The sequence below is a fragment of the Bubalus kerabau genome, chromosome 4, assembly GCF_029407905.1.
Source record: "Bubalus kerabau isolate K-KA32 ecotype Philippines breed swamp buffalo chromosome 4, PCC_UOA_SB_1v2, whole genome shotgun sequence".
In the NCBI taxonomy this organism is placed as follows: Eukaryota; Metazoa; Chordata; class Mammalia; order Artiodactyla; family Bovidae; genus Bubalus; species Bubalus kerabau.
The window spans coordinates 82,390,927-82,415,014 of NC_073627.1; the positions used below are offsets into that span (position 1 = coordinate 82,390,927).

Below are 24,088 nucleotides of genomic sequence, written 5' to 3' on the forward strand. Positions count from 1 at the left end.
TATATTCTTTTTCATATTCTTTTCTATTATGGTTTATCACGGATGTTGAATATTGTTCCCTGTGCTATACAGTGGAAGCTTGTTGTTTTTCCATCCTGTATATAATAGTTCGCATCTGCTAATCTGAAACTCCCAGTCCTTCCCTCTCCATCCCCTCCCCCTTGGGACCCACAAATCTGTTCTTTGTGTCTGTTTCATAGATGTGTTCTTTTGTGTCATATTTTAGATTCCACATACAAGTGATATCATATGGTATTTGTCTTATTCTTTCTGCCTTACTTCACTTAATATTATAATCTCTAGGTTCATCCATGTTGCTGCAAATGGCATTATTTCATCCTTTTTTATGGCTAATTGGTATTTCATTGTATGTGTATGTACACCACATCTTCTTTATTCATCTCTCAAAGCACATTTAGGCTGTTTCCATGTCTTGGCTCTTGTAAGTAGTGCTGCTATGAGCATAGGGTCCATGTAGCTTTTTGAATGAAAAGTTTCCTCTTGGTATATGCCCAGGAGTGGGATTGCTGGATCATATGGCAACTCTATTTTTAGTTTTTTGAGGAACTTCCATTCTGTTCTCCATGGTGGCTGTATCAATTTACATTCCCACCAATATATATATCGTGTATGTATGTATATATATATATCTATATGTATATCTATATGCATATATATATATATATATGTATAGGAGGGCCCACTTTTCTCCCTACCCTCTCCAACAGTCCATGGCAATTTTCTCTAGGGTGATATAAAGTGCATTGTTGGAAATATGATATAACTTAGATTTTAAATCTCTGTCTCATATCCTTTGTGAAGAAAGTGCAGTTTAAAAAAATTGGGAAAGAAATCAACACATTTCTGACCTCTGGTCATGCTTTTTTCCAGAGCATGAGATGACGCCCATACCTGAGCAGCCTGTGCCTGAGCAGCCTGTGCCTGAACATCCTGTGGCTGAACATCCTGTGGCTGAAGAGCCCGTGCCTGAACAGCCCCTGCCTGAACAGCCCCATACAATAGAAGAAGAAAACAAGGAGCATACTCCTGAGAAAACTGGCGATCATTATAAAGATGTAAAACAGTGTAAGTTTTCCAAGTTAATGGCAATACACATGCAAAAGATGATTAGACTGATTTGGTTTATAAGCTCTAAAATTTCTATAATCATTTTATTTCCTATTTAAATTTTAATTTACCTTATAGACGTCTTGGTGTATGAAATGGAATTCTTATTTTCTTCAACTTTTTCCATGAGACATTATGAAGTTTAATAAGGTTTGGTAACTGTCTATAATTAATATAGGATTTATCCTAGCAGCATGGTTATGTATTCACATTAGTAACAACTGAACGAATTCTGTGGTGGGATAAGCAAAATGTATTTGGAGATGTATGTCAGTTTCCTAGAGCTTCTTGAAATAAAGTACCACAAACTAGGGGACTCAAAGCAAAAGAAATTTATTCTCTCACAGTTCTCACAGAAGCCAGAGATCCAGAATCAAAGTTTTGGTCACACCATACTCTCTTCAAAGCCTCTAGGGCAGTGGTCCCGAATGTTTTTGGCACTAGGGACCAGTTTCGTGGAAGACAATATTTCCATGGATGGTGTGGTGGAGGGATGGTTTCTGAATGATTCAAGCCCATTACGTTTATTATGCCTCCTCTGATCTGATAGGAGGCAGAGCTCAGGCAGTAATGTGGGCCGTGGGGAGCGGCTGCAAATACAGCTGAAGCCTTGCTTGCTCGCTCACCTGCCACTCACGTCCTGTTGCGCCGCCCAGTTCCTAACAAGCCGCGGACGTGGCCCAGACTCTAGAAGACTATCTTCCCTTGCACCTCCCAGCTTCTGGTAGCCCCAGGAACGCCTTGGCTTGGAGCAGCAGAACTCCAGTCTCTGCCTCTGTCTTCACAAGCTCTTCCTGTGTCTCCATGTCCAAATTTCCCTTTTGTCAATAAGGACACTGTTTTTGTTTAGGAGCTCACCTACTCCCATGCGACTTTATCTTAACTAGTTATATTGTCAACGACTCAATTTTCAAGTTAGGTCACATTCTGCAGTGCTGAAGGTGAAGACCTCAACATAGCTTTTTGGGGCAAACAAAATTCAACCCATAACAAAATGACTTTGAGATGTTTGGAAGATCTGCTAAACTTCAATTTATTCACCTTTCTTCATACAAGCTTTCCATGTCCTTATAAGGTCCACCATTTTAAAATGTGAAAAGTTCATAAAAAACTCCTGTTAAAAATTAAAAATAATTAAGATGAAATATAACTATACTGGAATTTTTAATAATATCAGCCAAAGAAAAAATAGAAATATAATGAAGATATACATATATACATATATTCATGTACTTTGAAAACTATAATTAGTACATAAGTTGTATTTCTATTCTTTCTTTGAGGAATCACTGTCCTCTTTTGTAGGTGAAAAAAACCCCTGATGGCCAGGTTTCATAGCTACAAAGAAGCAGTGTCAGGAGTGGTGTCTAATCTATCCAACCCAGGCTATGTCTACTATGCATCGACTGCAAAATGGTGCAGTTGTTTCCTTTTCAGGATGTTACTATATTTTTAATTCCCAGAGATTAAATAAACCAAGAGCCTGGTGATTACTTTGATTAAAAAATCTTTCTTACACACACACACTCATAACATAAATGGGGCTATACTAAAGAATTGTATTATGACATGCTTTTTCTCATTTAAGAATTCTGGAGATTTTTTTCATGTATACCTCATTATTTTTAATGGATGTATAGTATTCCATGAAATGATTTTCCATAATTAATCCACTGACTTATTAAAGAATTAGATTATATGCAGTTTTTTTCTCTTGTATATTGTTCTCACGTACACTTGAGTGTATCTCTCTTTGGATAGATCCCAAGTACTGAAATTTCTGAATCAAGGATAAATCTTTTAAAATATTGATAGGTAACACCAAATTGTACTCTAAAACACATCTATCAAGAATGCTCCACAATGTCACACATACTGAATAATGTTAATCACGTTTTGTGAATAAGTGAGAATTTTCCTTACTGTTTTAATTTGCACTCTGATTACTTGTGAAGCTGAGAATGTTTCTTTATATTTACTGGGCATTTTTATTTCTACTTTTATGATTTACCTGTTCATATTCTTGGCCCATTTTTTCTATTACATTGTATTTTTATTTATTTGTAAGGGCTCTTTTTTATATTTAGTATATTTAATCTTTTCTCTATGGTAAAAGTAACAAGTATTTTCTCCCAGGCTGTCACTCACCTTTAAACCTGTTTAAGTATTCTAATCACAGAGAAAATTAAAAATTTTTTAAGATCAATTCTTGATTAATCAATTTCTTTATTGATTTATTCTATACAATTTATTCTATACAACTTCTTCATATTGTATCTTGTTTAGGTAGGCCTTATCCAATCCAAGATATTAAATTATTTTCCAATTTTTTTAATAACTTCATATTTTTATTAAAACTCTTAGGTCTGAAATTCAATTATTTTTGTATATGGTATAAAATAGTCATAAAACTTTATGTTTTTTGAGGAGGATTGCCAGTTGTCAACACTAATTCCCTACTGATATGAAACTCACATTTAATATAATCTAAATTCCATTTGAAATTGGGTCAATCATTATTAATACCTTTTCATTGTTTCTTTGATCTGTCTTTCCCTGCAAAGATCCACAATGTTTTAGTTTTTATACTCTAATAACTCATAGCATTAAATATTGACCTATGATTTTCTTCTATTTCTCCACAGATCTACCTCAGAAATTTTTCAAAATTAATGACTGTGTGTGTGTCTGTGTGTTGGGGAAATGAATGTATATGTATATACTAAACATATACACATTAATGTGTGTAAAATTTTCTGTCATTTCATGAGATTCTGGAAAGAGGAAATCTGTGTATGTATGTTCAGTATGGCATCTTGATCCATTTTACTTTGACTCTGATTGAATAGATACATCCATTAGTTTTAAATTACAACCAGCCTCACTGACAACTCTTTAAGAGCAGGATTCATTATGTGCATATGTAAATGTGAATCCATTTGGAAGATTGTGATTGTTATTGAAATATGTGCTTTTAAAGCAGAACTAATACGGTCTAGCAGAAGGTTCAAGGGCAAGTGAATGCTTCTTGGCTAAAATGTAAAAATGTTAATACAAACAGTAATGATATTACACATCTACAAACCTCCTTCAGCACCCATTATGCACTTGTATATATTTTTTGTAATTCTTTAATAGTTTCTTTTCAGAAAGAACCATTTAGCATAAGGATACTAGTTTGGTTTTTTCCCCCATGAATTTTGTTTTTGACCCTTGCCCCACTTGTTATTTTGTAGCTGAAGAATGTCTCAAATACTTTATTATTCTTTTTTTTAGAATTAATGTATATGTTTTAGGAAAAAATTCAGATGAGGAAAAAATGTAAAAGGAACAAGGCTTACCTAGGAACAAGACCTACTTACTAACTGACTTACCTAGCTGCTGAAAAGTTTTGATCTTATGTTTTCAGATGTCTTCACAACACAAAATCCAAATGGCACACAGTCTGAAATATCCGTGAGAGCAACAACTGATCTGAATTTTTCTCTGAGAAACTGTAAGTACTGAAAGGCAGCACTGCAAATAGGAAAAACACTTAAAGCAAGATTTCAAAATAGCACTGCAGACTATTGGGTAGGAAAAAGGTCCTAGTGGAGCTAATATCATCAGGGAGTCTTAATTCGTAAAATAAGGAGACTCGGCCATAGCCATTGCACTGGTAAATGCAGAAGGCAAGAATGTCTTTACATTTCTTAGCCTCATATTTTTGGTTTGAGTGGAAAGGTAAAGAAAATAGCTAAATTTAGGACTCCAGAAGATTGGTTTTTTCTTAACCCACATTTTTACTTCTTTCTACTTTGAGCTTTCAGCTTCAAATATTATTTCTTTTTTGCATCTTTCTACCGAGTATAACTACTGATAGAGGAAATGAGGAAGTCTTGCCAGCATGTCACTTTGGAGGCCATTACAAGTCTCTAAAGTATTTATACCACATCCCTCACCTTAAAGCGTAACAGCTCATAGCTATGAAACCCAAGAAGACAAGGAAAAGAGGATGAAAGTGAATAGGGCAAGAGAGAATGTTTCTGACTATGACGATATTTAATATTAGGAAAAACCAGACTCAGCAATGCCTAATAATTAATAAAACTTCTTGACAATAATGGAACATTTTGAGCAATTCCAAAACTTGAAACATAAATATGACATAGGGACATTTCAAGGGCACACATTAATTTAGACAGATCTCTTATGGGAATTTTGTTTGCATACAGCAGACAACATCTTGAACTGTTTCTTCAATAGACCAGGTACCTAAAATTCCCTTTAGGAGATGGATTATCAATGACCACAGGACCCATGGAAGAGATTTCAAAACCCTAACTTCTCTTCCCACAATTCAGGTCCCCAGAGGATTGTCAAAGTTGGATTGGGATAAGAAATTTTTGCCATTTTCACTGGGGCTCTAACTTGTTGAGACTTGTTGAGTGGTGGGGACATTCTGGAGGAGCAAGCTCCCCAAGGAGATGGAAATCTCCAGAATAACTTTGACTAATTATTCTTCTGGTCCCTAAAATGATGAGGACAGGCAGTAGTGAGGAAATCCAGACATGTTTCTCTCAAATCAAGTGGGGGTTGCGAAGGAGCATTTAAGGATTACATCCCAGTCATACCAGCCCTGCCTGAGTCCATGTCAATTCTGGTAATGGATTATTTTTTTCCATCCTTTCTTTCCAACAAGTTACCTATAATAATGTTGTCTGTAGGCTCAGTAGAAATCTTCCTAGAGTGGGATTGCCTGTAATTCATATGACACTTCGTCCATTCCTGTCTGAAGCAAAGTTAACTGAAATTGCCAACCTCATAGGGAGAAAAATAAATGGTCCTCCAGTCACAAAGTGAAAAGTAAAAGTGAAAGTCGCTCAGTCATGTCTGACTCTTTGTGACCCCATGGTCTATACAGTCCATGGAATTCTCCATGCCAGAATACTGGAGTGGGTAGCCTTTCCCTTCTCCAGGGCATCTTCCTGACCCAGGAATCGAACCGGAGTCTCCTGCATTACAGGCAGATTCTTTACCAGCTGAGCTACCAGGGAAGCCCTCCAGTCACAATTTCTCCCAAATTGACTCTTACATATCTCCAGATGGACGCATTATAGACTGAGATATACCCTAAATCAGGCCTGGAAATCCTTGAGCTGTAATCCCAAATTTTAATTGCCCAAACTGATTTGAGTGGTTAACACGCATCTGTTTCCAGCTTACCAGGACACAGCTGCTACCCCCCTCTTTCATGTCATCACACTGAACCAGCAACCTAGTTGTCCTAGGTGGACAGTATTACTTCAGAGCCTGTGCCGGAAACCACGTGAAGCCCGTGCACCTCACCCAACAGAGCTTCCTTAGTGCCAGAGGAAGCGTGTAGCCCCACACTCCCAGTTTCTCCTCTCTCACAAATTATAGGCACATCAATCCCACCTCAGGCAACCTCTATTGTACAAACATCATTCTTCAATGTCTTCTTCTTTCCCCTCCTTTAAGGTATCTCAGGAAAATGTCAACAGCGTTCTCTCTGGTTTTGTTGTTGTTTTTATTGCTAGTTTTCTCTCTCCTTTTCTTTGTTCTATTTTTTAGCTTAAAAAATACCTAATTAGAAATGTTGAGTCAATATTTTTATATGCCAATAATCCATTATGCCTTTTCCTAGATAAACTCTTCAATGAAACAACTACAACGGCACCTCCTGAAGTAGTCAGCCATGAAGAAAGTAAAGAAACTTTTGGAGAAACTACTCACAGTATTAAACTTACAACATTATAGTCAGACCTGGAGCATGTCATTATATGACTTAAAAATCTAACTTTCATTACTCTGAGTATTTCGTAAAGTGATAACGTACTTAAAGAATTCATACTGCTACAATTTAAAATCACTCTAAAATCTTTTAAATAGTAAAAATCTAGGAATCAATTTTCAGATTTACCTGACAAAGGATAGGAAATGAACTCTTTTTAAAATATAACCTGATTGTAGTAAAATGTATTACAGTTATATTTATATTAAATATATATTTATATAAAATATCATGTATGTATAAATACACATTTATATAAATATATTTAATACATTTTCATATAATTTTTTAAAATTATAGTAATAATTTTAATAATCACATACTTGGTAAATAAACTTAACTCAGAGTTGATTTTTAGCATTTCCTAAGAATATTAGTGGAGAGTTCAGAGCTAGAGTTTACAAAATCAAAATTATCATTTTACTTTTCTGACAGTACTGTTTCTTATAACATACTTGTGAAATCATAACAACTCAGGATGGTTTTTCTCTAAGGTCTTGAAAGAGGAGCAGTCTAATTGAAGACAGTGAACTGTCTTTACATGAAACCCTATATTCTCCAGTTCATACAATCCAAGCATATTTCTCATGACTCGTTTAATATTCACTTTCTTGAATAACCATATTAGGGTAATATTTAAAAATAGAAATCTTATCATCCTGGTATGCCCCTTCTTAAATACCATCAGTAACTTACTGCTAGGTTTGGGGTCATATTCTAAATTCTTAACCAGGCATTCAAGTCTGAAGTGATCTGACCATTGAAGAACTTGCCAGTCTCGTTTCTGGTCGCATTCCCCACCCATATTCTCCACACCAGACTACCTGAACCTGCTCAGAACACCTGCGTTTGCTCACCGTGGAAGGACCTCTCTCTCACATAGTTTATCTGGCAAACAATTCCTAGTCCTCTGAGCCTTTGTGAGAGCATGACCTCCCTCGAGAAGTGTTTCCGGCTTTTGAAAGTGAATTAGATCCTTCTGTGCATACCACCTGTGCGTTGCTACGAAAGCCCTCATTCTCCTGCAATGTGATGAACAGTGATTCTTGTCTGTCTGCTTCTCAAAGTAAGAGTGTGTTCCTTAAATATAAGACCTGTATCTTGTTCATTTCTGTAACTTGAATGCCACCCACAGGGTCTGGCACATGGCAGGAACTCAAGGTGTAACTGTTACATGACTAGACTAACATAAAAAAATGAACATTCTATCACAATTTTACTAAAGGCAAATTACCTTGTTTTGTTATCCTGTTCTATTTTGTTTTTTAAACAGAAGGAACCCAGAGTCCAAATGAGCCTGCATTTTGGACAATGTTAGCTAAAGGTAAACTCATAGGACTTAGGTAGCTGGGAAAATGTTTTGGTTTTCTAAAGTCTTCTGTAAGAAAGCCAAGAGCAGTGTGAATGTTTCTAATGCTAAGAATTAATATGTCAACATTTTGCTGCCATGATCACGTGAATAGCAAATGCAACACAGACCCAAAAAGTTGATCAAGTGTCACACATTTTCTGATCCTCTCACCAAAAGTTTCGTTCTCCTACAAATGTTACAATCTAGCCACTTAATTTATTTATGATTAAAAATTTTAAATAAGGCTCTTGCTCAATAGTATCCCTCTTTGTATTTGGAGCAGTATGTGTATAAGGACACGGGGATGCATGAGTGAATGCAAAGTAGATATCAAAATATATTCATGCACAAAAGTAATATGTAAATGATAAATGTACATGCATTCGTTTATAAATCACATGCATAGCATTTGTATGTATGCATGTATACACAGAACATGTATATTATCAATGAATGCATACATGCATAAATATAATTCATGTATCACACACATATATGCATGCATTATGTGAATTCTATGCCGTATTTGATGGATCCTCATTTGCAGATTCTGTATTTGTGAATTTACCTACATTTAAAATTTCTTTGGAACTCTCCAAATCAATACTTTCAGAACTTTCACAGTCATTGATGGACACACACAGAGTAGCAAAAATAAATTTATTTGCCTGAAGCTCTTGTTCCCAGCTAAAGTATAACAAAGGCCTTTTTTTCCCAGCTCTCTTGCTGTAAACAAAATATCTTTTTTTGTGGTCTGTTTAGTGTAAGGTGTTTTGCATTTTTGTGCTTTCTGCTGGCAATTTTGCTATTTTAAATGCCCTCCAAGTATAGTATTACAATGCTGTTTGGTTCCTAAATAGGAGAAGGCTGTTATGTACCTCAGGAAGAAAAATGTGTGTATTATATAAGCTTCATACAGGTGTGAGTTATAATGCTATTGATTGTGAGCTCAGTGTTAATGAATCAGACTGTAGCCCACCAGGGTCCTCTGTCCATGGGATTTCCCAGGCAAGAATACTAGAGTGGGTTTCCATTCCCTTCTCCGGAAGATCTTCCCAACCCAGGAATGGAATCTGGGTCTCTCTCATTGCAGGGGGATTCTTTACCTCCTGAGCTACCAGGGAAGTATAATCAATCAGCCATATATACTAAATAAAGTGTCTCTAAACAGAAACATACATAAAACAAGGTTACTGGGTCAAAAACAAGGTTATATGACCGGAGGCTCCTAAGAACCTAACCCTGTATTTCCCTTAGGAATGATGATGGTTCAGTATTCATTTAATTCAGTGCTTACATGACTTAACTACCATGACTACCATGAAAAATGAGAATGAACTGTATATAGTATACACACACATCTACACACACAATAATTTTAGTAAGTGAATTTTGTTTACCATAACACCAATTTATTGTTTTAACAGCTATAAATGCAACCACCAGTGAGGACAACCAACGAGATCAATTTTTTCACCCAATTCCAAGTAAGAGCAAAATCCTTCAATTCAATAGATACATAAATACTCACACACATTTTAGTGTCTAGATGGCGATACTGTTTTCCTCAGTAAGGTGTGGTATATGTAAGACAGTAGTATGGTGACTGATGTCACACTAGAGAGGACATTTACAGTTTTAGGAAAGGCATGGTTTCTAAACAGTGGTCTCCATGACCACATTGCAGATATTTCCATCTTCCTGTTGTGTAACTTCTATTCCTGGAAATAAATAGAAACAGTAAACTAAATGGAGTTGTAGGCAAATGAACAATACATAGGATGCAGTTTTTTTTTAATTGAAAGACTTGTTTAGAGCAGTTCTAGGCTACAGAAAAATTGAGTACAAAGTAGAGTTCTCATATATTCCACCCACTTAGTTTTCCTTGTTATTAACATCTTCCATTGGTGTGGTGCATTTTTTTTTATAATTGATGAGCCAATATTGATACATTGTTATTAAACTAAGCTTCACAGTTTACATTAGAGTTCATTCTTTGAGTTGTACAATTCTACAGGTTTTCACAAATATCTTGTGTCCACCATTACAACCATACAGAGTAGCTTCATTGCCCTAAAAATTTTCTGTGATCTACTTAGCTATCTTTCCCTTCCCCAACTCTGATCTTTCTGTTGTCTCTATAGTTTTGCCTTTTCCAGAAGGTCAAATAGTTGGAAACATACATGTATTCTTTTCAGAGTGGCTTCTTTGGCTTAGTACTCTGCATTTAGGTTTCTTCCGTGTCTTTTTGTGACTTGATAGTTTACTACTTTTGATCACTGAATAATATTCCAGTATATGGATGTACTGGTATGTTTATTCATTCACCTATTGCAGGACATCTTGACTGTTTCCAAGTTTTGGCAATAATGAATAAAGCTGCTATAAACATTCATGTGTAGGTTTTTGTGTGGTCATAAGTTTTCAACTCATTCGGGTAAATACCAAGGATTGTGACTGCTGAATCATGGGGTAAGACTATGTTCAGATTTGTAAGAGACCGCCAAACTGCCTTCCAAAGTGGCTGTACCATTTTGCATTCCCACCACCAACAAACGAGAGAATTCCTGCTGCCGGATGTAGTTTTCATTAATGGATTGATTTTATTTATATGAATAAAAGAACTCCTGACTTTGATGGAAAATTTCATAACAAGGCATCATATTAATTTTCCCCAAACCTCTGTCCTATGTAAATACACTGAAAAAGAAATAGCATCTGGTAATACGTGTAGGGCCTACCACCTTAATTCTGTGCTGGGTTATTTGACACTTAATGCCACTTGCCTTTCAGTGAGTCAAGAAAATGGTGTGAGTCTTCTTTATTTAGAAAAGTGATAACCAGTAATGACGATGTTCTGGGAATATTTTGTCTTTTTGAGTAATGAAAGTGAGCATGATGGATTTTCTATTGCGTGTTGAGCACCTACCACACTTTACATATGTCATTGTGTCAATCCTCACAGCAATTCCATGAAAGCTGGTATTATCTCCATTTTACAGATGAGGAAACTGTGGCTTAGAGGGGGAAAAAAACCTGTCCCAACTTGTAACTAGCTTTTCTATAATTTCCAATGGTTAGGAATTTCAAACCCTTCTTTAGTTTTGACCATCACCTTGATAAACAAATGTACTATAAGCACACCTCTTTACAAAAGCCCTTTTAATTCAGGAGCACAGCCCATTTTAATATAATTTATTTCCAAAATAATCTGCCTCAAAGTCAAGATATCAGTCATTCATAACTGTATACATTTCTCTCCCCTTGGCCTAGGATTGCACATGGACAATTTTAATTTTTTTTAATATAAGAGAGTACACACATGGGAATTTGTCATTGCTTATTACCAAAACATCATTACCTGAAAAAAAATCATGAAAAATCATTGGAACTTTTGAGTGAAAAGATGTTGGGGGAGAAGGGACAAATAGCAACATGATCATTTAAAGTCACCATTTCATGCCTATTAAGTCAGACATATATTCAGGAAGATATAAAATTTGGCAGTAAATATATATATTTATTCTTCAGTAAAAAGACTTTTGATGTTTCTGGATCCAGACATGATTTTAATCATATGTTTTAGAAAGTTAGCTAAGTTTCCATTTCTTTAACATCAAATACACTAGATTTGATCACAGTAATAAAAAGACAAATTCAGTTCTTAAGTCTTGTGGAGGAAGCACTGTAGTACATCATCCTTTTAACTTAAAAGAAAAATCAACTCCTGCCAACAGGAAAAATGCATATTTCTCTCCTGAAGGACTAATCCCATGTGTGTAATTTCATCACGTTTTTATTAGTAATCTCTTCTGAGTCTTGGATTGGTTTTTAATTATACAAGGAGGAAGACTGATACATGTTTTAACATCTGGTCACCTGGATTTGATACCAGATTTTGCCACTTACTAGCTATGTGCCAAGGGCAAATCCATAAACTTCTGTGATCCTGGAAAATGGAGTGAGGGTCAGCTCCTCCAAGATTGCTGTGAAGGGGAAAGGTTAAAAAAATAAGTTGAGAGTCTTTGTCCATAGGAAGTGGCCTATAGCCTTCTCCTTGGCATTGCACGAAGGTAGAGGGGAGAGTGCAGTGAAGACTCTGGGTGGCAAAGGCGTCTCTCCAGTTGCATTGTGATCCTTCTTCTGCCAGAAAAACTTGCTGAACACAGTCACTCTTTCCCACTGCATTTTCTTTCTTTCCTCTCAGACTCTGATGTGAATACTACATGGGAAGACAACACGGCAAGAATACAGGAAGCCAAGTTAAAATTAATGCTGGGCATCTCACTGATGACCCTCTTCCTTTTTGTTGTCCTGTTGGCAATCTGTAGTGCCATGCTGTACAAAATGAAGATGATGAAGTAAGTCTGCAGACCTTGCAGCCTTTAAAACACAGGACAGGACACTCCCACTCTCCTTTCCTCAGTAGAGGGCTGGGCAAACACGACTCCCAAGTTTATAAGGTATTCAGTTTGGCTCCCGTGCCTCTCTTTGGAGAGGACCATGGAGCTGTCTCTCAAGGAGTATCCCACTTGAACTTGGCCTCAATATTTTAAATAATCATCTAGAGAGAGAAACAACCCTAGTCAATTGGGAAGGTGATAGAGAAGCTAATGCATTCTTTTTCCATAGCCTTGAGACAAAAGGGGTTATGAACTCTGTTCTAAATAGCACATCTGTGTAGAGTCTAACATTTTTCATTCATTTATCTAGTGTAATAATAAATAGACAATATATTGGACAGAATTCATATATTATTTTAAGATGCTTTTCTAAGTCAAGCTGCAAATGCACACAAAAACAGTTCTTGATGTATGTTTCTGTTTTCAGATATAAACAAGCATGTCAGACTGGTGAATACTCCGTCAACCCAGAGCTGGCTACCCTATCTTACTTTCATCCATCAGAAGGCGTATCAGACACATCATTTTCTAAGAGTGCTGAGAGCAGCACATTTTGGGGCACCACTTCTTCAGAATTAAAGAAGTCAGACACAAGATCAAAATCTAGGATGACAGACATGACTTCCACAGCCTCAGAGGAAAATGAGGAGTCAGACATGATTCAGAGTGAGGAGCCCAGCGAGGAACCCACAGATGATTAGACAACTATAATATTTTTGTCATAAAAAATACCTTTGTGATGTTCATTTATAATTTGGAAACTCTGCTGAGACCAAATTTTCCAGTGTCTTCAAAGGAGGGCATATTCAATAAAATTCTCTCAGCTATAAAAACTATTTAATGGAAAAAATATAAGGAAATAAGGTGTGAAAAAGTTCAAGTAAAAAATTATCCTGGAAAGTGACTTATGCAAAATATTCATTCTAGGCTGGCTCTTTTTAAAATACGAGTATGTCGTTTTTTTACCTTACCTGTGGGTATTTTTGGGGAATTTCGGGGCAACCACTACTATGCCCCTCCCCACCACCAAAGCAAAAAGAACACACCCGTTGCTGTTTACTGGCAAAACAGGTGTGCCGGTATCAAGAGACAAAACTAGTATTAGAGACTCCTGGCATTCTTCAATTGTTTCAAAGTCATCAGGGTGCTCTCATGGGACAGTAAGATTTAGGGGAAAATATTTTTTCCATTTTTAAAGTAGCCATAACCATTTGAGATATCACTGTTTTCCAGAAGAAGAGAAAGGAAGGAGGGATTCCAGCATCTAATTTCCTAGAGGGGGATTTATGGGTCCTGAATATTTTAGGGCTAGAGGCCCCTACCTTCTCTCTCCCCACCAAGCATCCATGCTTGGTATGTGGTATTGGGGGCGGGGAAAGCATTTCAAAGACTAATTTATGTAATCAGTGACTTATGAAACTATCTATCCTAGGAGTATTTCAGTTTACAGAGAAGACCAATGGAATCGGCATACTGTTTCCCTTTTAGGAGTGTTTCAACTGGAAGGATTTTAGAAACATGTAATCAGATCCTTTGTGGATATGTGTGGATGATGGGGAGGGAAAGAACTGGGGCAGTGTCATTGACCTCCTAAATTCTCACCTACTTTATGCTATGCACTTTGACACATTATATCACACAGAATTCTACCACCCTGTGCAAGACAAGTTTATTTGACAGACCAAGAAATGAGAACTTGGGTAAGTTGGATACCTTGCCTAAGAGACAGGCAAAGTTTAGATGTGCTTTGACACTGAGGTTCTCTCCCTGATCCATGAAGGTTAACAGTCAAACTTGTAACAAAAGTCAAAGGGTGTTTAGAAGCAAGGTAGGCATCCACAAGGCAGGGGATTCCTTAACCCAAATGTCCTTTCAGCTCTTGGGAGATTGTTTTCCCTAAATGTAGGTTAGGTCTCCATGAACCTCCTTCCCTGTAGAAGATAGACGCACACACACACTACACTCACCTGCCACTACCCTACCATCCATTCTCAGAATCATCCTTCTCTCCCCATTTTCTCCCCTGACATCAGCTCCAGCCTGCCCATTGGCTGGAAAAGCTACGAGGCGCCGCCTCCGAGTAGCTGCAGACTATATAAGGCTGTACTCTGGCGGGAGAAGTAGTAGTAGGCTGGAGGGTTCGCCTTTTCCCGGTTCTGTCAGCGCAACAGTGCAGGCGCGTTTTCGGAGCCAGTTGAGGTGAACCTAGAGCAGTAGTCCATGCTACGCTCCGTGGGTTACTTTTGCCGTTTTCCGTGCCCTTTTGACAGCCCCGGGGGTCGGTGCCAGCATTTGTACTGCCAATTCAGTCACCAGGAAATGCGGTGGGAATTAAGTGAGGAAGGTAGTTGCAACAGCTTGGAGGTGCTCGGGCTACAGAGGAGCCACGGTGAATTTATGGGTGAGAAAGGGCTCGTGGGAAGAAGGTCAGGTGGGTTTGGGGAAGGGTTGGCTACCAACCGTTCCCACCTTCTCCCTCCACTAATCCTTGGAAGAACCCGGGAGGTTTCTTGATTGGAAATAGGTGTAAGGTTACTTTTGTCTTCAGTACTAAAGTACTGCAGCTTGAGAAAGTGAATCAATATAGCATTACTATGGCTAAAATAGTATGGTAAATTTACTATGGTAAAGAATCTGCCTGCGATGCAGGAGACCTGGATTCCATCCCTGGGTCGGGGAAGATCTCTGGGAGAAGGGAATGGCAACCCACTCCAGTATTCTTACCTGGGAAATTCCATGGATACAGGAGTCTGGTGTGTTACAGTTCATGGGGTTGCAAAGAGTCTAACACGACTGAGTGAATTTCACTTTTCATGGCTAAAATGCCCACCCCTGCCAAAATTGGTTTTTCATCCTCTGCTGACATAACTTGTGGATACCTTTGTAGGTATCATTTTAAAATGCAGTCAAGGTACTGGGGCAGTGGGCCTGAAGAATGTCTGATAGTCCTTACTGATGTCACTTTCCTCTCCCCTCTCCCCTAGGCTAGATGTCAGGAGTGGGTCACATAGCCCAGACTGATGTGTGTGTGTGTTGGGAGGGGGCGTGTTTTCCCATTTGCCCTCTGCTGACCCTCCAAGCCACTATTAAACCTGGAATTCCTAAACAGGTTGTCTAGACCTCTGATCTGTTTGTTTCCTCTTAAAGGACATAGTAATACCAGTTTCTTTTAAAATTGTTTCTCCCCCTATTCTGAAACACCCCTGCGTTTCCCTTCTCTGATGCTCTTAACTTGCCTCTTCCCCAGCCCTCCAAGAGGGCTGTTTACCACCATGTAGCTACTTAAGGGCAATTCCTATAGAGCGGCTGTTCTGGGAAACAAGGACTTTGCCTTGGGACGAGGAACCAAGTAGTTAGAATCTGCATGGGTAAAATTTTCCAGCATCGCACTCTAGGATCAGATGAATTATGAACTAGTCCTCAATCCCTCTTACTTGTCCCTCCCACCTAAAGTATGTTGGAGATCGAGATATACCGAGTAGTGAGGGTGCCATGGAGATCCTGTTTGAGGGTGTCTTCCTGAGAGCCTTTTGAGTGTCCCCACAGTAACTGAAACCGGGAGGGGGTTACATCCAGGGAAGGGGGTTACATTTGGGAAGATGGTAGACTGGGCTGGCCATCTGGAGAGAAACTCTGCCCGCCTAACCTAGTGCTCACCATGAGCACCCAGCCCTACGAAGGTGGCCCCACCCACTGCTGCGGCTAAGGGGCGGGGCAAATGTCACGTGGCTGGGAGGCGGGGCGAGGAGCAGGTGGGCAGGCGTGTAGTTTCCTGCTCCTCATATGCGGGATCCTGGTTTGTTGGTTGCAAGGTATACCACACACAGTATTGTGTGGTTTTATCCTCGCTCTTTGCCACCCGTCCCCAGTGTGGACTTATCTAAGGAGCTTCCTGAGCTCTGGTAAAAGGTGGTGGGTGGGGTGGAACCCGGCTTGTGGCACGGTGTAGTTAAAAATCAGAAGAAGTTCTTCCCAATCGCCTCTAGCCTGAGCAAAGGTTGTAAGTCTGCCTCTGACTTCAAAATTTGCCCTCCAAGTCTAGCTTCTGGTGGAGCAAAATCATTTTAAACTTCTGACATGAAGGGAAATAATATTCTGTCTCCCCTCCAACCCAGCCCCCGTAGCATCCCAATGCGCTGCTTAAACATCCTTTCCTGAATCATGGCAACCAAATAAAACCCAGCTTATGCCAAAATGCAGTTCTGGCTGGTTACCCAGAGTTTACTTCCCCTTCCAAGTTTCTTTCAAGAAAAATCAGAACCAGTTACATTTGATTCGTAGGTTAATTCTCATGCTTATGCCTGCTCTTCATCTTTTTCCTTCTCCATCAAAATGCCTCACACCTTTGTCACACACTTTGCTTTGGCTTTTAATAGAGTTAATTTCTTAATAGAGAATGAACGGTAAAGTGAAAGGCTAGTGAGCCAAAGGAAACCTCATTGTGTAAAGAGGAAGCACGTGTGTGTTATCAAAAGGTGTAAGTTATCTAAAATAAATTAAGAGGTTTGAAAAGTATAATTTGGACGATATCTCATATCTGATATCTCTTGTTTTTGAGAGGGGAGAAGGGTGTAAATTATGCCGTAATTGACATTGGAAAGTGTATCTTGGAAAGAGGGAAGAGATGGTAATTTCCTTATTTAAAAAGTCAGGAAGGACCTGCCAGGTATTGTGAAGGGCCATGGCTGGCAGCCTTATCTCTTGGCACTGTTCTGGGTTTCCTCAGGAGTATGGATCCAGCTGCTTTCGAGTTTTACTTGTTAATTTTTTTTTTTTTTTTAGATTTTTTTTAATGGTTGGTTGTGGAATGGTGTGTTTGGCTTCCTTTTGTGTTTGAGGCATTCTATAGGACAGAAGGGACCTTAGGACCTTAGTGAGAATGTTGAGAACCACTGGATTTTTGAAAGAAGACTCATGCTTTAAAAAAACTTTCTTTTACAACAGTGGAGATGTATTTTTGAGAGATTATGTACAGTTCCATGTAAGCAGCACTCAGCTCTTTGAACTGTTGCCAAATTGTCACTGCCTAGTAAATAATAAGGTAAATAGTATATATCCAAACCGTGTCACATTTGACACAGTTTAATATGTATAGGCATGACCTGTCACACAGATGTGTAGCTATGCTGGTAATAAGATGTGAATATTTTAATCATTCATAGGAATGAGCTAGAATTTGAAAGACTTAATCAGTGATTTTCATTGTCCTTCTCATTCCAAGAACTGACCTGTTCGTCAGCAGTTCCCTGTGTTTAAGGCTGGGTTTGGGAAAGTTACTGTCCCTGTGATAGGAAGCTCTTTTTCCAGGATATTTTGGGGTCTGCACTTCATCTTGAGTGATATTTAAAGATAAACTTATCTCACATTAACAACTCTAGGCACAACTATGGAACAATTGGAAAGAATCAACAAAGAAATCAAGTCAGTCAAGACTGAAGTTGAAGAAAAGCAGAAGATGCTCCCCAGGTTTACATTAGCTCTTGAAGAGCTATCGCAAAGTCCCATGGTCTCCTTGAGTGACACAAATGTGAAACAAGCTTTTCCTGAAAACAGCCTGCTCCCACAAGAAAAGTGGAATGAACCATCAAAAAACAAAGAGAGTCAGCCTACAAAGTACATGATGGACCACACATGTCCAGCAACTGACCTTGAATATGATCCCTTGTTCAATTACTCCGTAGCACTGCTTGGAGCATCTAAAGGAAGGCAGGGTGAGACTGACAGTCAGCCCTTCTGGAAAAAATCTGTGGGTAAAAATTGCCACAAGTCCCTGGAGAGTCAAAGACCTTATGTTTCACCCATAAGAATTACAATAAATCTTCAAGATTCTGATGAAGATGACCTTGTAATGGATGTACCTCCAATCATTCCTGTTTCTAGGAAATCTAAACGCTTTAGAGGCTTTAAATATCAGAATATGAAGGAAGGGATACAGGTAGTGCCTCTGGAGGAAAGAAATCTTCAGATCAGTGGCATAGAAGAGAAAAAAATAGGTGAAACCCAACTAACCACATACAGAGAAGATGACAGTAACAAGCTAGAACCATCAAGATCACTCATGAAAACCTCACTAGATACTAAAACTAAGATAAACATGTGTGGTGTTCAAAACCACATTTCTAAGATGGGAAGCTTTGGTGGTGAGAAGATGCATGTCTGCATTTCAGGAGAAAATATGTCTTATGCACCTCCCAGGGACAAAGAAATCCAGACAGGAAGTCATAGTGAAAGGTATCCAAAGAGGACAAGACATGTAAAAACTGATGATACTCAAAAAGAAGAGACTGAATGGCTATCTTCACCAAGCCAACTCCAGTTCTCTTATTCAGACGATCACTTGAAAGACAAAGTTCTGACAGCATCAGACGATAGTCAAGACTTGACTATTTTTGAAGACGGCAGGTTAGTTGAATTTGGTTTAGATAAGGAATATACTGGAGATGACACTCCCTCTGACTTGGATGATACTACGAAGGAATGTCTTCGAATTTTCAGTGAGTTCACACAAAGCCAAGATCATGAGGGAGAGACTGCTAAACAGGTTGGTCACTTTTATTTTTTTAATCCTTTTCCTAAATCTAAAAGCGTTTCCCTTAAATACATATTCTCTATATTCTAAACTTTATAAAATATATGTACCATCTATTATATATTTCTAATATTATAATTAAGATACTATAGTAAAAATAATTTTTAATTTAAATAACATTATTAAAATAAAAATAATTAAATATATTTATAATATCATAATTAATAATGTATTAGAATGACAAGGCTAAACCTTCTTAAGTGGCCAGCCATTACATCTTGCAAGCTTGACAGTTTCCAGAGGCCATGGTATTATGTACAGTAACTGATAGCTGATTTGTCAAATTAGAGGAATCTTTTATAGGAATATCTGTGCATGTCAAATTATCCAAAATAAGTTATTTTTTGTGAATTATTTTTTAATAATTTGCCCAGTGTTTTGCATTTTGGATTTCTGTGGCTCTTCAGGAAACATGATAAATTTGCTTTTACTACACTGAAATTGGATAACTCTTATCGTTTTTGCACTAGGCTTCAGGAAAGCAAAAGGAATTAGATATGCTGTATTACCAAAACATTTCTGGACCAAAAAGGAGAATCGCACACACTGCCAAGGTTGATGTGAGTCATTTTGTTTCTCTTTCTGTCCCCCATCCCTCCCTCCCTCCCTCTGGCTTCCTCGCAGCACTTAATATAAAGTTACATTGTCATTTCAAGCTCAAGTATATTCTTGTACTTGTTATCTTTTACCCACTAGGGGGCACAAGCGGGCAGTCAATAAATACATTGCCTACTTGTAAGAGTTTTTCAAAACCTTCCTTTTTTTCCCCATTATCTAACATTTTCATTAAAAGCAGGTATATTGTTTTTGTATAACCTTTGAACTATGAATTAATATTGTCAATCCTCATTATTTTCAGATTCTGTTTCTGCAGATTCATCTATTCAGTAAAATGAATTTGTATCTTTAAAATCAATACTGATGCTTTTGTGGTCCTCTGTAGACACACACTGGAGAAGGAAATGGCAACCCACTCCAGTGTTCTTGCCTGGAGAATCCCATGGACGGAGAAGCCTGGTAGGCTGCAGTCCATGGGGTCGCACAGAGTCGGACACGACTGAAGCGACTTGGCGGCGGTGGCGGGTAGACACACACAGTGGCAAAAAAAAAAAAAAAAAATTGAATTCCCTGACATACACATTCCCAGCTAAGACTAAACACTGCAACACGGCCTTCTTGTCCAGTGGTCATACTGTTAATCTTATCTGAGTCTATTTAGTGCCATGTTTTCTGCATTTTTGTGTGCTTTGTTGGTGATTTTGTTATTTAAAATGGTATCCAGGTGGAGTCCTGTCCTCTCTTCCTTGGAGCAAGAAGATTGCACTGTGCCTGACAGAGAAAATGTGTGTTAAAACAACTTTGTTCAGGCATGAGTTATTAGTGCTATTGACCACAAATTCAATATTAATCAGCATTCTGCTAAATGAAGTATTTTTAAACAGAAACGCACACATCACAAGGTTATGTACTGACTTATGCAGCTGTTGTGAGATGCCTGCAGTAGGAGCAGCGGTTTGGTATTCTCTAAACCCTTGTTTGCGAGACTCTTATCGAACCTAACTAGAGTGAGTAAGGGGACTTAACTGTTTTCAAAAGTAATTTGAACCTCTTATAAATTTATATTATAAATGTTTAAGTTCTTTTATGAGATGTAAAAAATGTTATTTAACACAAACTTTATTTCTCTGCACTCATCTCTGTATTACTTGGTATATACTCACAGTAGAATCTTTTGCGTGTCATAAAAAGAATTTATGCTTCTAAGTCGCAGATAACAGCTCAAATTCCAGTTCTTAGAAGAGTTGAATGTCCTTGAACAAATATTTAATTTCTTTGTGCTTCATTTCCATGTCTATGAACTGGAGGTAGTGAATGCCTGTCTATCCCAGAGCCAGATATTATAGATATTCACTAAACTAGTTTCACTCCCCTTCTGTCTTATGAAAAAAGTTTTGCTGGAGGCTAATCTTGTTACCTGTTCATTGCAAATGTTGTGATATTTATAGTTTTCATTTTACTGTGCTATATAGTATCTCTCCAAATTCTTATATTTAAATGAGTGTTGCTTTCATCAGTGACTTTTTTAAAAAATAAATTCTTACACATGGAAGTAACTGGACAAAAGAAGATAAATTTATCGTTTAAAAAATATTTTGCCGTTTTGCCTTCTAGAAGAGTTCTGACAGTTTGTCCTACAGTGTTCAGAGGTCCCTCCCCACAAACTCACAGAAAGTGGATATTGTTTTTTTTTAAACCTGTAAATCTGAGTGGAATTTTACTTCCTTATTTTGTATTACGTTTCTTTGATTACTGGTGAAGCTGAACATTTTATGATATGTTCCCTTCTAGTAATGAACGTTGCCGTGGAGGAGTCTGATGCTACTTTGCTATCACTCCCAGCGTGGGTCACCTGATGCGTTTGCCTGGCTATTTAGAGGATTCTCTTCTTAACTTCGAATTCCAGTAACTTGCGTAGAATCTTATTAACACTTCAACCTGCAGACAAAGTATCTTTTTCTTATAAGATTTTATTTTCTTTCTTATTTCAAGAAAAATTTCTTATATGCTTAAATAGTTGTTCAGTTTTATTATTTCAATTTATTTCGGGGTATACTCCAGTTATGTGTGTATTAGAGCACATATAGTATTATTCATGCATGTTCGCTTAGTCATGTCCGACTCTTTGCAACCCCAGGGCTCTGTCCAGGCTTCTCTGTCCATGACATTCTCCAGGCAAGAACACTGGAGTGGGTTGCCATTCCCTTCTCCAGGAGATCTTCCTGACCCCAGGGATCGAACCTGGGTCTCCTGCATTGGCAGACCGGGTTCTTTACCACTGAGCCACCTGGGAAGCTCATGGAGTATCATAAATGCAGGCATTTCCAAAGAGCTTTTGTGCCAAGAGGAACTTGAAATTATCCCTCTTATCAATTTTTAAAATCAGTTTTCTTTGTATTCTGTTGATGTTTATTGGTATCAACCTGAAAACAGATCACTAGTCTGTTCAGGGGACTAATCTTGTTACTAATTAGTTGCACTGGGATCTTTCAGACCCAACAACAAGTAGTGCAGACAATGACTGCCGTTAAGGATGGGCAGGCTTTTGATCCTGCCACTTCAGAACAGAAGAAAAATACCTTTGTATGTCCAGCCTCTCAGAGCCAGAGGAAAGCCTTAGGAGGTATGAGAAAAGCTTTTTTTAGCCAATTATTTAATAAATGAAATTTTACTTTATTTTAAAAAACATTTTCTATAAAGTCCATATATTAGCAATTATATCACCTAAAGCTTTACATGAAATAATATGATTAGCATGATGTTTATATGTTAGGCAATAAATAGTCATTTTGCATGCATTTTTACATGAGGCAAGTTGCTTTATAAATTAAATTTGCTCTTCTAGGTTATCCTGGAGTTGGTCACTTGGAATCCTTTTGTGTTTGCATTTTTTTTTCTTCAAGGGAAGAATATATATTAATATGTCAAGCCTATAAGCAAAACATTGTGAAATTCTGAGTTGATTAAAATAAACTCAAATCATCTGAGACTAATGACATTAAAATATACATTTTCCTTTTTCTCTCATTCATTTTGAACTTCTTAGAAAATTCATGTACATCAAGCAGCCTTCATGAGGATGTAGTTCCTTCAAAGGAAAACCCAATTGCAAAGCCAAACAGATCACACATTCCTGTGAAAACTATTGCTTCTTTTCCTGTTAAGGTACTATAAACTCAGTCTGAGGACCAGAACTTTATCTCTAATAACTGTCTAATCCTGCCCACATATTGATCCCCTTAGAGGGTGGCTGTATTCTTCTCTCTTGAAAATCTCTAATTCAGATAAATGCCAAACCTCCTGAAGAGAAATTTCAACCTTTTTTGGTGACCCTTAAATAGAATTATTTATGCCTATTTGTCACTTTCAGTTAATTTGGTTTTCCTGGCAGGCTACATTCCTTGGAAACGTTAGGCATGTATTTTTCAGACCTGTATGCGTGCTCAGTTGCTCAGTCATGTCTGACTCTTTGTGACACTATAGACCGTGGTCCTTCAGGATCCTCTGTCTATGGGATTTCCCAGGCAAGAATGCCAGAGTGGGTTGCCATTTCCTGCTCCAGGGGATCCTCCCAACCCAGGGATCAAACCCCCCAAGTTTTGGCAGGTGGATTCTTTACCACGGATCCACCTCGGAAGCACCTTACGTCTATAGCTATGATTAATTTAAGCCATCTCAGATTTTTTTCAGAGCAGAGATGGACATTGGAATATGCCTTTCAAAGGCACACGAAATGAGGGGTGTATATAAGTATGTGAGAGAGAGACTGGGGTATGTGACAGAGAGACAGACCTTCAGAAAATAGTGCCCACAAGTAATAAGATAGCACAGCCTTACATCTTTAGTCATTTTTCCCTTACTTGTGGCAGTGATTTTTTTTTTTTTTCTTTTTACCAAGTATTCCTTGTCAGGGAACTGTCAGTTTTAAGGCTTTCCCCCTCCCTAAAAGTGAGGTAGATGAACTCATCCTCGAATTCCCACAGTCTCTTAAAGTCCTTCAGAAGGAATGCTCACCTTGTTTCTGGCTGGGATCATTTGAATTTTTATTTATTTTTGTCCGGGCTGGGGCTTTGTTGCTGCATGAGCTCTTCTCTAGTTGCCGTGAGCAGGAGCTTCTCTCTAGCTGCGGTGGACAGGCTTTTCATTGCAGTGGTTCCTCTTGTTGCAGAACTTGGGCTCCAAGTGCACGGGCTTCAGGAGTTGTGGCCTGTGGGCTCTAGAGCTTGGGCTCAACAGTTGTGGTGCCTACGCTTAGTTGCTCCGCA

General features: G+C 38.1%; 3 protein-coding genes across 6 annotated transcripts in view; all 3 read left to right on the plus strand.

Moving 5' to 3' along the window:
• MOB3B (MOB kinase activator 3B) overlaps positions 1 to 1,000 on the plus strand; it is a 241,459-nt gene extending 240,459 nt beyond the window's left edge. The window contains exon 5 of the mRNA XM_055577855.1: positions 892 to 1,000. Coding sequence (XP_055433830.1) covers positions 892 to 903 — 12 coding nt within the window. The 3' untranslated portion in view covers positions 904 to 1,000. The remainder of the gene's footprint in view (positions 1 to 891) is intronic.
• EQTN (equatorin) lies at positions 909 to 13,605 on the plus strand (the record flags this gene model as incomplete). The annotated part of the gene is made up of 8 exons (XM_055579695.1): positions 909 to 1,086; positions 4,538 to 4,624; positions 6,776 to 6,887; positions 7,888 to 7,988; positions 8,196 to 8,246; positions 9,701 to 9,760; positions 12,481 to 12,634; positions 13,104 to 13,605. Coding segments are annotated over 8 exons (1,017 nt in total), but the record flags the coding sequence as incomplete, so codon positions are not given.
• A 710-nt stretch (positions 13,606 to 14,315) lies between these two features.
• On the plus strand, positions 14,316 to 23,041 carry LOC129649888 (uncharacterized). 4 transcript variants are annotated; one of them, XM_055577842.1, is made up of 5 exons: positions 14,316 to 15,077; positions 18,055 to 19,217; positions 19,736 to 19,825; positions 22,317 to 22,446; positions 22,870 to 23,041. In XM_055577842.1, exons 1-5 carry the CDS (start codon positions 14,897 to 14,899, stop codon positions 22,995 to 22,997), a joined length of 1,692 nt encoding a protein of 563 aa, XP_055433817.1. In that variant the 5' UTR covers positions 14,316 to 14,896; the 3' UTR covers positions 22,998 to 23,041. The 4 variants fall into 4 exon arrangements, with proteins under 4 accessions (XP_055433817.1, XP_055433818.1, XP_055433820.1 ...); XM_055577843.1 differs by lacking the exon at positions 22,870 to 23,041 and adding an exon at positions 22,669 to 22,830; XM_055577845.1 differs by lacking the exons at positions 22,317 to 22,446; positions 22,870 to 23,041 and adding an exon at positions 21,615 to 22,295 and having other exon boundaries at positions 14,319 to 15,077.
• The last annotated feature ends 1,047 nt before the right edge of the window (positions 23,042 to 24,088 follow it).

Coding starts and splice junctions, on each gene's coding strand:
- LOC129649888 (XM_055577842.1), top strand. CDS start 14,897: ATGCTACGCTCCGTGGGTTACTTTTGCCGTTTTCCGTGCCCTTTTGAC. Junction 15,078..18,054: donor GAGCCACGGTGAATTTATGG/GTGAGAAAGGGC, acceptor TAACAACTCTAG/GCACAACTATGGAACAATTG. Junction 19,826..22,316: donor CACACACTGCCAAGGTTGAT/GTGAGTCATTTT, acceptor GGGATCTTTCAG/ACCCAACAACAAGTAGTGCA.